Below are 17,572 nucleotides of genomic sequence, written 5' to 3'. Positions count from 1 at the left end.
TGGAACCCCAGCCCTGCCCTGCCCTGGAACCCCAATCCCCCCAGAGCCTCTATCCCACCCCAGCAGTGGCTGCCAGTCCCTGGCACAGCACAGGCAATGCTCCACAGCCACCTCTGCAGCCCCAGCCCAGCTCCTGAGGGACCAAATGAGCCCAAGCCCCACCTGGGGGAAGGGCCCAGGGAGACCAAGGGCTATTGAAGGCTGACCACAAGGCAAGCACACATCTTGACCCTCCCTCCTCTTGGAATTTCCATCTGAACAGTGCTGGATTCCAGGAGTTGGTAGCTCTGCGTGTGCTTCTCTGTATCTTTTTTGTCTTTCTCTCTTTCTGTGTCTTCATCATCTAATTCCCTCTTCTTGCAAATTTTGATTAAATTTAAATAGAACAGTCTTAGAATTGGCGAAGCTGAATGGGCCAAGTCAATGCTTTGAAAAGTGTTTTTTTGTTGAATGAATGTCATATTAAACATTTTGCCAAAGTTTCTCTAATTTTTTTAAAGCTCCCAGTAAAGTCTGTTTGGTTCTTTTGGGCACCTGAGAATCTCTTGTTGGTATTTCTCCAGCATATAAAAGAGGATACAATTGTAATTCCTTTTAAATGTCTCTTTGAGAGAGTTGTTTGGGGGATGGGGGTCAGGGCTTGTGTGTGCTGCTTGGCCCAGCCCAGGCAGGGCTTTCCCAGCCACATTCCACACTCCATTGCCCAGCTGGAGCCGCTGGTGCCTCTGAGTTGTGCTGCCCCAGCCCCAGGGACGCTCTCCTTGTCTGCCCATTCCCCCACGGTCTCTGGGCAGGGATGGCCTCAGTGGGGGCTGCTGACATCCTCAGCAACTTGCAGAGGCTGCTGCTGAATTTCCCTGCTCCAGAGGCTTGTTCAGCCTTCAGCTCTTCAGTGCAGGAATTCAGTATCCCAGGGTTCATTAACATTCAGAACACCTTAACATGCCAAGCCTCTGGGAATCATTTGATTTTAATTTACAAATCCTTTTTGGTTAAGTAGATTTCAGTAGTGTATTCAAACTGAATACATGATATTTAAAAAGACAGCGAGAAAAGATTTTTTAGGTCCTGTTAGTTTTGTTTTCCTGTTAATTCATTGATAAGTGCAATCTCCAATGGACATTGAATCCAAGTACCTTCTCATGCAGTTTGAATAGATATAAAAATCAAGACCCTTCCTGGCTGACAATCCATCAGACTCTGTCCCTACCCCCACCCCACCATTTCCCCCATCCAAGCCCTGGCACTCAGAGCAGCCTTGTGCAAATCTGAGCTCCCTCCAGCCCAGGCTGCACCTGCAGGTTCCAGCTCCTTGTCTCCAACTCCCACCTGCTTTCCTTGGAGAAGGAGCTGCCCGAGACACAGAGGGATGTTCATTTCTTGTCAGCCAACAAAGCCAAGGGAAGGCACAGCTCCATCCAATGCAAAAGTCATTCTTCCCCTTGGCTCTGCCCTGCCCCTGATCCCCCCAGCCTGTCCTGTTTCCTTCATCCCTGCATTGCCAGGGACTCTCTGGGACAAGGGAGCTCTGCTCTGGGGATGGAGGGAGGTGCAAGTGCCACCATTGGAGTAGGAACCACAACTCATCAGGTTTGTGTCCTTTGGGATTCAGGAACTGGTGAGATTCAGAGGCACAGAAAGTTTCTCCTGATGGCCAACAAACCACAGTTGAACAGGACACAATTTAATAACAATCACGCTCTTCCCTGAGCTATGTGCAATGTCCCAGCAGCATCTGATGAGTCCACCATCCACAAGTGATTTAAGACAAAACGTGCTCCTGTTAGAGATTTAAACACAATTAAGTTCTTGTATCAGGATGCTCATCCTGGAGTGGGGGCAAAACAGCTCCAACAATTCCTGATTTGCAAAGCTGTCAGTGGTGGATGGAGAAGGGAGCTCAGGCTGCTCTGGTGCTGAGGAAATGCTGAAACCAGCCTGACTCATTTCACCTCCTCCTGTCCTGGCTGATCTCCCCTCTTTCCCCTTCCACCCATTGGCTTTTGTCTCCCATCAGGACCCCCGGTGAAGAGCCTGGCTCTGTGTTCTCCATCCCCTCCTCGCTGGCACTGCCAGGCTGGGATGAGGAGCCCCTCAGCCTTCCCTGCTCTGGGCTGCACAAGCCCAGCTCCCTCAGCCTCTGCTCACAGCCCAAGGGCTCCAGCCCCACCTTGGAGGCCCTTCCCAGACCCTGCTCCAGCTGCCAGACATCTTTCCTGCCCTGGGCAACCCAACCCAGCCCACAGTGACCTGGATAATCCCCGTCCTTGATGTCCTGGTGACACAGCCCTGGCCCCTTGTCCCCATGTCAGGCTCTGGGGTGGATCCTGTGGAACATCCTTTGGTGGAGGCTGTGGCTCCAGGTGGGCTGGGGGGATCCCGGGGGACAGGGACCCCGCTGGGCATGAACAGCATTGGACTTGTTGGGAGAAACTGTGAGGGGGAGCTGGGGCGGAGTGACCAACCCAGTGACCTGACACAGCCCTGCTGGGATGGCACACAGCCCCTCTGGGATGTCACAGCCTGCTCTGTGAGCTCACAGCCCCTTCTCTAATGTAACACAGGCAGTCTCTGATGTCACAGCCAATTCTGTGATGTCTTAGTCTTCTCTGGGATGTTAGACCTCTGCCCTGTGATGTCACAGCTGGCTCTGTGATGTCACAGAGGCAGTCTATGATGTCACAGCTGCTCAATGACCTCACATGACCCACTCTGTGATGTCATAGCCCACTCTGTGACCTCATGTTTCCAGATGATCAATTGTCTCCACTGGGTGAGCTGACACCTGGAGCTTGTTCTCCACATCCCCAGGTCTATGGAAACCACACAAGGCCCATTGTGTGAGAAGGGGAACTGGAAGTTCAGCAGCCTCAGGGTCCTGCCAGCTCAGCCAGGCCCACTGGAACATTGGGGTCCACGACCAGCAGGGACCACCAGAGAGAGCCCCAGGACAGAAGAACACATGGGTACAAGGGAGGGGCAATATGTTAATGATTTTGGGGAAATGATTATCATATGTATGTTTAGTCCAGGACAATCAATGAATATGTGAGCAAAATACAGAATATAAACAGAAACTTTCCTGTACTCAGCATGCACAGCTTTGGGAGGAGCTCTCCCCCGTGCATCCAGCTGAAACAAGAATGCTGCTTCTTAATGCTACACTGGGGTTAAGGAGTTTTCTGTTTCACGGAATGTTTGGTAACACTCCCACTGCCAAGGAAAGCTCTGTCTGCTGCTGTTCACAAACAGAGAAGGGCTGGGGGCAGATGTGGGGCTCAGAGGCTGCCTGGGGCACAGTGACCATGAAATAATCAAGTTTTCCATGTTCTGTGAAAGAAGGAAGGGCAGCAACAAAACTTCTGCACTGGAATTAGGAAGGGCAGACTTTGGCCTGTTTAGGATGCTGATTTGGGGAATAGAAAATCAGGTACTGAATTATTTTAAGGGAAACACCCCTTATAAACAAAGGGGTCCAGGAAGGACACACATTTCAAGAAGGTAATTTAAGGGGGAAGGAGCAGCCTGTCCCAGTGTGACAAAAGATGAGCTGGTAAGGACAATGACTGGCCTGGCTGCCCATGGAGCTTTTGTGGGAACTTGGGGGATAAAAGGACTGGCAACTCAGGAAGCATTTAATGATTTTAATGGGTTATTCAGAAAGAAAAGTTGAGATGTGAAAGCTCAATTAGAACTTAACCTGATGGCTTCTGTAAAAAAAGAGGCTTTTATTAAAAAAAAATTATCGCAAAAGTAGGGAGAAGAAGAACCTCTAGTATTTATTAGATGCAGTAGAGAATATAGTAACTAAAGATAAGGAAAGGGCTGAGCTACTTAACATCTTGTTTGTCTCAATTTTCAATATTAGTACAGGTTGTCCTCAGGACAAGTGTTCTCCTGAGCTGGTAGATGGGCACAGGGAGCAGAACAGCCCCCTGGAATCCAGGAGGAAGCAGCTGCTGACCTGCTGAGCCACTCAGATGCTCACAGGTGTATGGGATCAGATGGGATCCATCCTAAGGGGATGAGGGAGCTGTGGATGAGCTCCCCAAGCTGCTCTCCATCATTTACCATCAGTCCTGGCTCAGCAGGGAGGGCCCAGAGCACTGGAGGTGCCAGTGTGAGCCCATCCCCAGGAAGGGCTGGAAGGAGGAGCTGGGGAACTCCAGGCCTGTCAGCCTGACCTGGGTGCCCAGCAAGGTTATGGAACAGATCACCTTGAGTGCCATCACAGGGCACCCACAGGATGGCCCAGGGATCAGAGCCAGCCAGCGTGGATTTAGGGGTGGCAGGTCCTGCCTGACCAACCTGGTCTCCTTTTATGCCCAGGTGACCCACCTGTGGATGTGGGAAAGGCTGTGGATGTTGTGTGCCTGGACTCCAGCAGAGCCTTTGACTCTGTCTCTGACAGCATTCCCTGGAAAAGCTGCAGCCCACGGCTTGGGCAGGTTCCCTCCTGGCTGGGAGATTTAAGAGCTGGCTGGAGGCTGGGCCCAGAGAGTGGTGGGGATGGTGCTGCACCCAGCTGGTGTCCAGGCACTGGTGCTGTCCCCAGGGATCTGTGCTGGGCCCAGTCCTGTTTAATATCTTCACTGATGATCTGGGTGAGGGGATCGAGTCCAGCATTCACAAATTGCAGATGGCACCAAGCTGGGTGTGAGTGTGGATCTGCTGGAGGGCAGGACAAGAAGACCCAGCCTTAAGCTGCGCCAGGGGAGGCTCAGGCTGGATAATAGGAAGGAGTTCTTCACAGAAAGGGTAAGTGGGAACTGGAATGGGCTGGCCAGGGGGGAGGTGGCAGAGTCACTGTCCCTCTCCAGTGGCACTTAGTGGCATGGTCTGGGTGACAAGGCAGTATTAGGGCATTGGTTGGACTTGATGATCCCAAAGGTCTTTTCCAGCCTATTTGATTCTGTCATTCTGTGATGATTGGGACACTCTGGGGCCATTGTGACACTGCAGGGCCTTGTGGAACTAAGAGGACCATGGTGACACCATGCAGCCCCACAGAACCAGGGGTCCATGGTGGTGCTCTGGGGCCAAATGGAACCAGGGAGTGCCCCATGACACTCTGGGCCCTCGTGGAACCACAGAGGCCATTGTGACACTGCAGGGCCTCGTGTAACCAAGGGGTTTCACCATTTTGACACTGCAAAACCAAGGAGACCATTGGGAGACTGCAGGGCCCAGTGGAACCAAGGGGCCGTTCTGACACTGCGTGGCCTCATGGAACCAAGGGGACATGGTGACACTGCAGGATCCTGTGTAACCAAGGGGCCACTGTGACACAATGGGGCCTCGAGGAATCTGAAGACCGTTGTGACACTGTGTGGCCTGGTGGAAACAAGGAGTCCATTGTGACACTGAGGGGACTTGTGGAACCACAGAGACCATGGTGACAGTGTGGGACCTCATGTGACCATGGGGCCATTGTGACACCCTGGGGCCCATGGAACCAAAGGGCCACTGTGAAACTGCAGCACCAACGAGAACATTGTGGTACTGTGAAGCCCCATGGAACCAAGGAGACCAGTGTGACAGTGCAGGGCCTGGTGTAACCAAGTGGCCTTGTGACACTGAGGGACCCCATGGAACCAAGGACATCTTTGCATATGACACCACACCAGGGATGAGTGTTGACCTGTAGGAGCAACAGAGGGCTCTGCACAGTGACCTGGACAGGCTGGATCCAGGGTCCAAATCCAACAAGGTGAGGTTTAACAAGTCCCAGTGCCGGGCCCTGCACTTTGGCCACAACAACCCCTGCAGCACTACAGGCTGGGGACAGAGTGGCTGGAGAGCAGCCAGGCAGAAAGGGACCTGCAGGGACTGATGGACAGCAGGCTGGACATGAGGCAGCAGTGTGCCCAGGTGGCCAAGAAGGCCAATGGCTCCTGGCCTGGATCAGGAATGGTGTGGCCAGCAGGAGCAGAGCTGCTGTGCCAGCACTGATCTGCCCCCAGCTCTGCACACAGACATTGCTGCTGCAGCTCCAGAGAAGGCAACACAAGGGCATCTCTGCAGAAAACTTTGCTGGGAGATCCTTTACTTCCTTTAAATACAGAAAGAGCACAGCCCCTCATTTACACAGTCTGTGGCCACAGGGAAGGTGGAGAGAAACAAAATGAGAAATGGCACAAGGAATGACATTTCTTTGTGGACAATATGAAAAAAACTAAAACAAAGGAAAGAAATCTCCAAAATGAAACCAACAAGAAGTATCACCAACAAGTGATTTGCAGAAATTTTCCAGCAGTTTAATGTTCCTGAAAGCATCCAGTCATCAGTCTCCTCACTGCAGCCTTGAGCTCCTGGTTCCTCAGGCTGTAGATGAGAGGGTTCAGGGCTGGAGGCACCACAGAGTACAGAACTGACAGGGACAGATCCAGGGATGGGGAGGACATGGAGGGGGGCTTCAGGTAGATAAATGTGCCAGTGCTGAGGAACAGGGAGACCACGGCCAGGTGAGGGAGGCAGGTGGAAAAGGCTTTGTGCCGTCCCTGCTCAGAGGGGATCCTCAGCACGACTCTGAAGATCTGCACATAGGAGAAAACCATGAACACAAAACAGCCAAATAGTAAGCAGGCACTAACTGCAACTAGCCCATGTTCCCTGAGGTAGGAATGTGAGCAGGAAAGCTTGAGGATCTGTGGGATTTCACAGAAAAACTGGCCCAGGGCATTGCCATGGCACAGGGGCAGAGAAAATGTATTGGCTGTGTGCAGCAGTGAATAGAGAAAGGCACAGCCCCAGGCAGCTGCTGCCATGTGGGCACAAGCTCTGCTGCCCACGAGGGTCCCATAGTGCAGGGGTTTGCAGATGGACACGTAGCGGTCGTAGCACATGATGGTCAGGAGGAAAAACTCTGCTGAGATGAAGAACAGAAAGAAAAAGAGCTGTGCAGCACATCCAGTGTAGGAGATGTTGCTGGTGTCCCAGAGGGAATTGTGCATGGCTTTGGGGACAGTGGTGCAGATGGAGCCCAGGTCAGTGAGGGCCAGGTTGAGCAGGAAGAAGAACATGGGCGTGTGCAGGTGGTGGCCGCAGGCTACGGCGCTGATGATGAGGCCGTTGCCCAGGAGGGCAGCCAGGGAGATGCCCAGCAAGAGGCAGAAGTGCAGGAGCTGCAGCTGCCGCGTGTCTGCCAATGCCAGCAGGAGGAAGTGCCTGATGCAGCTGCTGTTGGACATTTCCAGTGTATTGGCATGGGGATCTGTAAGAAAAGTAATCATGGAATAGTTGGGTTTGGAGAGGACTTGAAATATCCCAGCACAGCCTGGGGGCACTTTCCCCCCACTGCCTGCCCAGGGCTCTGCTGCCTGGAGCTGTCCCTGCCAGCAGCTGCTTTCCTGTGCCCAGGGCTGGGCCCTGCCAGTGATGCCAGAGCCCAGCCCAGCCCTGGGGGCTCAGCTCTGCCCTGCAGAGCCCTCCCAGCTCAGGCACTGCCCAGGGGCAGCTCTGGCTCTGCAGGCTCTAATGGCAACGTCAGAGCAATCCTGAGGAGGCTGGAGAAGCAACACTGATGCTGCCTCTAAGGGCTGATTTCTGTCACTGCCCAATTTATTCAGATCTGAGAGAAAATTTTTTCATTTTTCTCAGCTTTAACTGAGAGATGAATATCTATCTGCAATTTCCCATCCAGGAAACCCAGAGCAGTAGATTAAAAAAGCAGGATTTTCCCTTTTATGCAGCCCCTGCCTCACTGTGCTCCCTGTATAATCTACTTGGAAATGTTCTGACGTTCAATGCCATGCTGGGAGCAGTCCTTGAACAATGCAGCATCCTCCCCACACAAGAAGAACACTTCCAGCCTCACCAGCTTTCTCCTGCCAGCCAGATCTTGTCCCCCAGTGCTGGCAGCAGCTGCCAGGGCTGGCTGAGAGCTGTCCCTGGCAGGCAACAGAGTCCCTGCCCCAGCACAGCGCCCTGGGCTGCAGGACCCTGCTCTGCAGGACAGCCCTGGGCACCCCTGGCTGCTCTGCACAAGAGACAAGCAGAGAATGTACTCACAGGCTCTGCAGGCATTGGCATGTTGCAGCTTGAGGAGATGGCTCCAGGAGCTGCAGCTGCATTGTCCTGCAGCCAGAGGTTCCTGTGCCAAGGGCTGGCAGTGATTGTGCCCCAGGCACTTCTCAGCCCCTTCCCAGCCCTGACTGATTGAAGCTCTCTGTGCCTCTGTGCTGTGCCCGGGCTGGCTGCAGGCAGTGCCCCAGCCCTGCTGGGCTGGCACAAGAGCTGCTCATCAAGAGAAATGTGCTTTTGAAGCTCTTCTTGGTGACCAGGAGCTGCCTCTGTGCCAGGAGCCCAGCCCAGCTCAGCAGCACAGACACAGCACAAGGACTTTAATCAGCCTCTGGGGCTTTGTGCTCAGGCCCTGGACATCAGTCCCTGAGAGGCAGCTGAAGAAACTTCTCCAGAACTCCAAGGCAGAATCCAACTCCAAAGTTTCTTGGACTTTTAATGGGTCCCAGAGAGGGACACGACTGAGCAAGTGTCCCCAGGCCCCAGGCAGAGCAGAGAACTGCAGGCAGTGATGACAGGTGGGGACAAAGAGAAGCCAAGTCTTGGTGCCCTGGGGCACAGCAGGGTCTGTGCCAGCAAGGACTGGGAGGAGACACCTTGTCCTGAGGCCCTGGGGCCTCCTGGCCCAGCCCCAGCCAGGCTGGGCACTGTCAGCCCCTTGTGCTGCCCTCAGCATCTCCCCCTAGCCCACATCCCAGTGGCCTCAAGGATCTGCTGCAAGGAGTCCCTGGGGAGCCTTGCTCAGCAATGGCCCTGGGGGCTCCTGAATGCTCCCTGCAGGGACTGCAGGTTTTTCAAAGCACTTTGGGTTTGGCTTTGGCCTTGGAGTCTCTGAGAGGTTTGTGCAATCCTGGCCTCCAATTATCTGCTGTAATTAGTCCCTGGAGAGGCTTTGTCAGTAACAACACTCAGTGGGGCTCATTAATGCTTCAGGGTACTTCAGTTATTTGAAGGTACTTGGGGTTTCCCTTTTGATACAGACTCTGTGAGACGTTTGTGCAATCATGGCCCCAATTATCTGCTTTAATGAGTCCCTTGAGAGCTTTGTGCTGACACTCAGCGCTGCTCAGTAATGCTTTGAGGTTCTCAAATTTTTAAGGTAGTTTGGAATTTCCTTTCCACATTGAGACTCTCAGAGGTTTTTGGCCAATCCTGGCCTCCAATTCTCTCCTCTAAGGAGTCCATGAGGAGCCTGTGTTGGGGATGGACCTCAGCTGGACCCATTCATGCTTTGAGACACTTTGGGGTTTTCTTCTGACTTTGACTCCTGGCAAGGTTTGTGCAATCTCCTCTCAGGCCCTGAGGTTCAAGGGCTCAGCTCCAAATGCACCACAGGGCTCATCAGGATGCAGCAAGTCCTGACAAACCATGGCTCTGCCTTGATTTCCCTCTGCTCTAATGCAGTGTATCAGGAATGTATCTGGAGTGATTTTGGTTTGTTAATTTGAGATTTCTCAGCCAATTCATCTATTAGTTCAGTGGGATCAGTGTTGGCTAATTTACCATTGCACTCCCTGGAATATATTTACTCATTTCCTGCTGTGAGACAGGATTAGGAGAAGGGCAAAGTAGGCTCAAAATTTTAAAAGTGTATATAGAAAAGTTTATTACCAGTAAATAGAAGAAAGAGTACTAAGAACCTGAACACTTCTCCTCTCCCTACAACCTTTTCTTTCTTACTGACAATGCAAGGAGACAAAATCTGAAATTTTCAGTCAGTTTACACCATCTAGAACAGTCTTTCTTCAGTTCACTTAGGGAGAGGAGTCTCTCTTTCATGCTATGGAGACTTCTCCATAAGAAAAAAGTTCACTTGTGGCTCTCAATTGCCATGAATAGCAGCTGCCCGGAAAATCTGCAATTGTGAAATCCCTTCCATTTTTCACAGCTTTTCCCACAGCTGTGGGGAATGTCAACTTACGGGGTATGAGTTTAAAGATGAGCTGTTGAAGAGCAAAGATTCTCTTCATCTATTTCTGAAATCATCTTCATCTCTGACAACAGAGATCTTCTTCTTCTCTCCATGAGGGCACAGGATGTCAGCACTCTTCTCTCTTTCTCTGTTTAAACTTTTCATGGGATCACAGCTACTTCAACATTTGCTTTCTTTAGCATGGAGGTTTTTGCAGAACAAGTCATCTCCCCATATTTTAAATGGATTATAGAGAAAAAGAGAGTCTGATATATTAATTACATCCTTCCCCATAGCTTGACAAGAGGATTTCACCCCAAGATCAAGGCATCTCCTCATCCCTCCCATCTGGGACTCAACTTCCCCTTCACTGACCTCGGTGTCTTCATGTTGCTCCTCTGTGTGCCTGCACTTTGTCCTTTTCTCTCTCTCAAGGGAGGATGGAAGCACTGAAAGAGTTCATATCTCACCCGGGACCTGCAGATGGTTCCGTGACCCCGGTCGGGCTCGGTGCTGTTTTACGATGGAGGTTTCTGCAGCGGCTGCGCTGGGGCTGTGTCAGGATGGGCCACGCTGGGGCAGGGCCAGGATCTCAGCAGCCAGGCCAGAGCACAGCAGCAACACGGCCGGGGGCCGATGGCTTCTCCTGCCCCTGCCCGGGGCTTGCGGCTGAGCCCCAAGGGTGGCAGAATCTTGGCCGAGCCGGCCCGGCCCGGGGCTGCTCCTGGGGCCCAGCGGATCCTGGCCGGGCCCGGGCTGGCGGCGGGGCAGGGCTCAGCAGTGCCCAGATGTTCCCAACTGCAGCCATGGCCTGGCCCGGCCTCGGCCCCGCGGCCTCCCCTGCCCTGCCCGGCAGCCGATGGGGCCTGGCGGGGTCCCTGGGAAGGGGCCCGGCCCCACGGCAGGAGCCGCCCGGCCCGGCCTGGCTGAGATGGGGCCGGGTCAGCCTTGTTACCTCTGTGACAGACAGAAGGGAAAGAGACCCTCCCAGGCTTTCCCATCTTTAACATGTGTCTTCACAGAGGCGTGTACAGTTTCCTTAGTGGTTTAACAGATTTTCAATTCTCAAAGATAATTACTGATTGGGTTTTTTGTCAGACACGGAGGAAACTCCTAGCAGCTCCTCTTAGAACATGACTTCCGTGATGCAAAACCACCACAACAGCACAGAGCACAGAGCTCCTTTGTCCATATGGAGTGCTCATGTGCCCGAGGCCTCAAAACCCCTCCTTGGGAGATCTCTGGGCCCTACCCAAGGTGTTTTCAAATGAAAACATTCAGCTCAGAGTCTAAGAAAATCACCAGAGGACAGGGCCAGCCTGACCTTTCTGTCCTGGCTACTTTTGTCTGGGAGCAATCCTTGGAAATAAGGAAATTGGGAGGCCAAATGCTAATTTTTGTCTATGGCCCTTGGACATGAAAACCGGTTCTTTTCCGTAGGAATGAAGGAACAGAGCCAGTGTTTCAGGGGCAGATGAGAGGTGGCCACCAGAGGCCAAGGCCAGCCAGAGCTGGCAGGTTTTTTTCTGGGAGATACCATTGCATTAAGGAAATTTTTAGGGAGAGTACCAAGTTTGGCAATGGGCATCTGTCACAATCTGCTCATACAAGTGGGGGTCGTGATGGTTCATTAACTGATCTCAGAGTGCAAAAAACAACACGAAGGGGATTGCAGTATTAATCAAATAAATGCACCTTTTATTGAGTGCCCACAGCAAATGCAATAGAAGGATTTAGAAAGGAGATAAAGGAGAGAGAGAGAGAGAAAGAGAGGGGGGGGAATATAGCTACCAAACAGAGAGACTAAATCCTCATGTGGTCCAGCCAATAGATCTGTCTTGTCACGTCAGGGAGAATCTCAAAGTCTTGGTTAACTCAGGGGTCTATTATAGTCCTCTGCTGAGGGGGGGGAACAGGTAAAAGACAATGAAGAATAAGTCTCTTGAAAACGGGTACAGACAGTCCATGTTCCAAAACAGGATAAGTCAATCTCAGCAGTGAGTGAGAGCAATTGTTTTCTTGGTCCAATGACCACACCTGGGCAAACATCTCACTTCAATTAGGCCAACCCCTCCTCGTGTTAGGGTTATAGGGGTATCAGTCTCAGTCCTTGGGAGGGGGCTTCAATCTCTGTCCATCACGGTGGTCGTCAAGCAGATGAAGGATTTCCCATGGGGGACCCCCAAAGTTACCCCAGAAAGTTCATTTGGCCAAGAGGTGGGGAAATTCATGGGCTATTGTCATGAAGCAGGTGCCAGCATAGAGGGCGAGCTGCTCCTTTGCCAGCCCCCTGCTCGAAGCAGCAACCATGGCAGCACTGCAAACACACCTGCAAACAATCCCTTGGTGAGCATCCACCGCAGCCAGGCCAGAGCTCCAGTCAGGGTCCTCAGGGTCCCGGTCTCTGTCCTTGGGACAGTCGTGAGGCAAATGAGGGCAACTTCAGACCGTCTCTTACAGCATCTGAAAAGCCAGATGGTTCTTTCCCATAGCAAGGAGAGCATGGAGCCCCAGTGCTCCAGGAGCTGATGAGAGGCAGCCCTTGACATCAGCCAGACCTGTCAGGTGGCCCCTGGGAGGCCAAGCCTGCCAGACCTGTTCCATGTTCCCTCGGTTCCATCAGGCCCCACAGTGTCCCAATGGTCCCCTGCTTTCCTGAGGCCCTGAGGTGCCATAATGCCCCCTTGGTGACACCAGGCCCTGAAGGGTGCCAATGGTCTCCATGGTTCCATCAGGCCCCACAGAGCCATAATGGTCTCTGGGTTCCATGAAGCCCCGCTGTGTCACCATGGCCCCTTGGTTCCATGGGCTCCAGTGGTGCCACAAGGATCCCCTTGGTTCCATGAGGTCCCCACAGTGTGCCAGTGATCTCCATGGGAAGGGAAGAACCCAGCCCCAGTGTTGCAGGGGCACCCACCAGAGGCCAAGGCCCACCAGACTTGATGGTACTGGCAGGCTGTGCCTGGGAGCAACCCTTTGATATAGGGAATTTTAGAGGTGGAATCCCAATCTCAGACATGGACACCTGGAAGAGAAGGATGGTTCTTTTCCATAGGAAAGAAAGCATGGAACACTGATCCAACAGTGAGATTTGGGGATCTGTGGGGGCTATTGGGGATCCTTTTTGCACCTCATGGCCCAACAGGAGCGTCTCTAATAAACTTTGCCTGAAGCTCCCACTGTGGCCATGACAGGAACCCCTGTGAGTGTCTGGGCCATCCCAGCTCTTTGGCAGCCTGGGGACTCCTGGGATGTTACCGTGGAGCCCCCGTGAGTGTCTGTGACAGATCGGTGCCTTTGCAGCCCAAGGTGCCCTGGGATGTCACCATGGAATGGCTGTGACTGCCTCTGACCACAGGGCTCTTTACCATCCCCAGAAAGGCCTGGGAGGTCTCCATGGAGCCCCTGTCTCTGTGTGTGACATTCCAGCTGTGGAACAGCCTGGAGACTCTTGGAAAGATCCCATGGAGCCCCTGTGAGGGCCTGTGACAAATCTGATCCTTAGCAGGCAACCATCACCAGCCCCCTGTTGCTGTGGTCAGTTTCCATGGTAACCATCACCAGCCCCCTGTTGCTATGCTCAGTCCCCTGGCAGCTCCATGGAGACCCCATGCCAGGGGTGGTTGCCATGGCCACCAGCTCAGGCCTGCAGCCAGAATTTTTTTGCCATGGCAACCATTTCCAGTCCCATCCCCAGGCTCATGGGATCCCAGAAGCACAGAATTGGCGGAGCTGGGAGGGACCCATCAGGATCCTCCAGTCCAACTGCTGGCCCTGCACAGGACACCCCAACAATGCCAGCCTGGGCCTGGCAGCGCTGGCCAAACGCTGCTGGAGCTCAGAGAATTCTGGAGCTGGGACCCTTCCCTGGGGAGCCTGGCCAGGGCCCCAGCAGCCTCTGGGCAAAAACCTTTTCCTGACATCCAACCTGAGCCTGTCCCGACTCAGCTGCAGCCGTTCCCTCCACTCCTGTCCCTGGGCACCAGAGGGAAGAGGTTCCCACAGCCCCAGCAAGGGACCCGCTCCCAAGGCTGCTGCCATGGCCACCAGGGCTGGCACCAGCTGGGATGCTCGTTCTCCATGGGCTGGGGTTTAGGAATGGGATTCCCCAATTTCCTGCTCCCGCTAAAACCTCGCTGCCCGCCCGCCTCCCATGGAAAGCACAAAAGGCAAAGATCCGGGGCTGGGATAGGAACAATTTAGTGGGAACAGCAACGAGATAAGGAACAAATGGAACAGAAACAATATTGATAACAGAAGGGATAAATAAAGCTGTTTACAGGGAAAACTACAACATCAACTACTGGCTCTACCCAGTTTCGTATTTCCCCCTGCCTGGAAAAGACACCCTTCTCCTCAGGGAGAGAGAGTCCCTTTCCTGCCCCTGGCAATGTTCTGAGGTGGGAGTGAATGGAATCACATGGCCATGGCCAGACCCTCATGTTCTTCATTCCACACCATGTCATTGACAGGGGAAGGAAAAGGTACAGGTGTCTTCCCAGCATGGATCACAGGGAACATGGATCACCCGGGCTCTTTCCAACATGGGTTTTCCCATGGGGGTTGAAGCTGGAGCTGGGCACAAAGCTCCTCCTGCACTTGGGGCATTTGCAGGGCGTCTCTTACCGGAGACTCCGTTGGTGTCCTGTCAACTGAGAGCTGCTGGTGAAGCTCTTCCCACCCTGGGAAGGCCACACACACAGGGGACAATGTCACACTTGGACCACTCCAGGGGAGATCTCTGTCCCTCTCAGTCCCTGGCTGTCACCCCTTTTCTTTTTCACAGGCCGGGGGCTTTGCCAAATCTAAGAATAATTTTTTTTCTTTGTCCCTGTCACCTTTGTGACATCTACACAGAGCTTTCCCTTCCTTTTCATACTCTTTTCATAAAAGAGGTATCGCAATGTATTGGGCCGAATTTCCACTTTTCTTTTATCAGAATGTGCCAGCAGCTGAGCTGGAGCTGTGCAGGACCAATGGATTTTGGAATTGCCACAGAATTACTTCTACGGTCAGTTTATTAAATTTTGCAATTTGTTCTTGTTTCCACCACAAGTTACTTGTGGGAAGAGTAAATTCAAGGCATTTTCTGTAGGCTTAAGTTTGATTTTCGTCAAGAAACAACTTCACTTTGTCCAGTGCCCAGGGAATGCTCAAGGGGTCACTGAGCCTCTCAGACTGGGGGATGCTTGAGAGGGGCTTGGGAGGGTTTGTCCCCGTCCCTGACACCTCAGGCCATTCCCCAGGGGATATCCCTGTCCCTGTCCCTGTCACCCCAGGCCTTTCCCCAGGGGTGTCCCTGTCCCTGTCACCCCAGGCCATTCCCCAGGGGTGTCCCTGTCCCTGTCACCCCAGGCCATTCCCCAGGGGTGTCCCTGTCCCTCTCACCCCAGGCCATTCCCCAGGGGTCTCCATCATTCTCACCCAGGGAATGCCTGGGGGGTCTCCCTCCCTCTCACCCCTGTGCCAGGGGGTGCTCGGGGCAGTCTCTGTCCCTCTCAGCCCAGGGGATGCTCGGGGCTCTCTGTCCCCTGGCCCTGGGGGATGCTCGGGGGGTCTCCATCCCTCCGGCCTCAGGCAATGCCTGTGCAGGGCTGGGCACCAGGGGCTCTGTGTCCCTCTCACTGCTGAGGCTGCTCGGGGCTGGGGGGGCTCTGCCACCTTCTCACCCCTGGAGAGGTCAGGGGGGTCTCTGTCCCTCTCAGCCCTGCTGTGACCCCACCCAAACATCATCGGGGGCACAGGGACAGAGACACCCCCAAACCCCCAGAAAAGATGAACCTGGGATTTGGTTTGGGGCTGAGGATTTAGGAAGGGGCTGGAATTGGGGCTGGGCTTGGAGTTGGGGCTGAGATTTGGATTAGAGCTGGGATTGGGGTTAAGACTAGACATGGGATTGGCTTTAGGACTGGGGTTGGGATTGGGTCTGGGGCTAGATGAGTGTGGGGCTGGGATAAGATTAAATTCAGAACTGTGAGTGTGTCTAAACATGGAGTGAGATTGAGACCAGGATCAGGGTCAGGTTTGGGACTGAGCTCACCCAGAGCAGGACATGGGGGATGTCACTGCAGGATGGTTTGGGGAAAATCCTGGTTTCGGGAAAAACAGGGTGTGAATGCCTTTTTTTGGGGATTTCTCTTGCCCAAGTCCATCTCTAGAAGTCACCTGATATCCATAAAAACCTCCAAAAATCAAGACTTAATAAAAAATAGCCACCAGGAGTGTCCTGTGTCCAGTCTCATCCCTCTGGGGTTCTGGTGTTCCCCCATCTCAGGGCTGCTGGGGATCCCATGGGTCCTGGGGATCCCCCCCTCTCCAGGGTCCTGCTTAGGGATGCTGGGGGGTTTTGGGTTCCCCCTCACCAGCCTCCCTTCAATCCAGCCACTTAAGGCTCACCCCTCTCCCCACCACCCCACCCTGGTTTAGGGCAAATTTGGGAGAAAACCTCCAAAAGGGGTTTCCTCTAAAAAGCAAATTCAAGCAGCAAACCTGCCCCCCATCCCCCCCACTCCCAGCCGGTTTGGGAAAATATTTCCTTGGAGAAAAGTGGAAAAAACGTTTATTTACCAGGCAAAGCATTCACCAGCACAAACAAAGAACAGTATTGAACAATAAAACCTCTTGCCACTCCAGAAGAGATGACAAACACAGAAAGTCCCTCTCTGGGCTGTAGCTCAGCTCACTCAGTCTCTTATCAGTCTCTTATCAGCCTCTGCAGTGCTGGAAATGCCGCGGCCCAGGCCAGGCCCAGTGGGCCACAGATGCAAGCTGCTGGTGGTGTTCTGGGTGTTCAGTGCAGAGCAGGTTCAAACAGCTCCAAAGAAAACGAAAAATAACAGTCCAGGCAACTTCTCTGCCTCAGAGAGCTAAAAACTAACTAAAAGCAAAGGAGAGCTCTGTCCCACCCTCTGTCCATCCAGGAGCCGGAATGTGGAGGAGTGAGTGCAGTGTATGAAAACAAACTGCAGCTTCTTCCTCCTCCCCTTCTCTCTCAGAACCAGCCTTAAAGGTGCAGAACTCATTTCTGGGCTAAACAGACCGATGGGGCACGAGCATCATGAAGTCACCCCAGGACACGCCCCTGTCAGGGTCAGGGGGTCCCGTCCCCGCCTCATCTCCGGGCTGCCGGGGGTGCCCCAGCTCCGGTATCGCCCCTTCCCCTCTCCCCGCCCCGGGGGTCCCCCGTTCCACAGTCCCGGCTCTCACGGGGATCCCCAAAACCAATGTCCCGCCCCGTCGGTACCGGGCCATCCCCACGTGGACCCCCCGGGACCCTCCCGAGGGGCGATCGTGGCTCCTCTGCCCCCGAAAAAGCTCCTCTTAGGGAGCCCGGAGATATCCGGGGCTCGAGTCCGGGATCTGCCAGCTCCAAACACTCTCCAAAAAAATCCTCCTGGAGACCCCTGGCTGGAGTTATTGGGGAATTTAGCTACTTGAGCAGGGCTTCCTGTGGGAATTTTAGCAGCCTTGTGTTCCTCACCTTGGAGTAAATGAACTTTGTCAGTCACGCTGATATCATTTGCTCCCTCTTCTCCAGTGATTTTAACAAACTTTTCAAGGAAGGACAACAAAATATTTTCTTTTTCACTGCCACCCACAACAGCCATTTTCCCCATCAGTTCTTCCATAAGTTCCCCA

At 53.4% G+C, this 17,572-nt stretch overlaps 2 protein-coding genes across 2 annotated transcripts in view; one reads left to right on the top strand and one right to left on the bottom strand.

The window, feature by feature from the left end:
- LOC139605317 (uncharacterized) overlaps positions 1–17,572 on the top strand; it is an 850,331-nt gene that overhangs the window by 718,888 nt on the left and 113,871 nt on the right.
- LOC139605303 (olfactory receptor 14C36-like) lies at positions 6,258–7,190 on the bottom strand. Its single transcript, XM_071456665.1, has one exon. The coding sequence runs from the start codon at positions 7,188–7,190 to the stop codon at positions 6,258–6,260; it is 933 nt and encodes a 310-aa protein (XP_071312766.1).

This window comes from Agelaius tricolor, unplaced genomic scaffold, assembly GCF_023055355.1.
Source record: "Agelaius tricolor isolate 1412-34295 unplaced genomic scaffold, bAgeTri1.0.p SCAF_64, whole genome shotgun sequence".
Classification (NCBI taxonomy): Eukaryota; Metazoa; Chordata; class Aves; order Passeriformes; family Icteridae; genus Agelaius; species Agelaius tricolor.
Note: the sequence above shows the minus strand (reverse complement) of the source record. Positions and strands in the feature narration are given on the sequence as shown.

Excerpts from the sequence above, each read along its gene's own strand:
- LOC139605303 (XM_071456665.1), bottom strand. The coding sequence starts at position 7,190 with ATGTCCAACAGCAGCTGCATCAGGCACTTCCTCCTGCTGGCATTGGCA.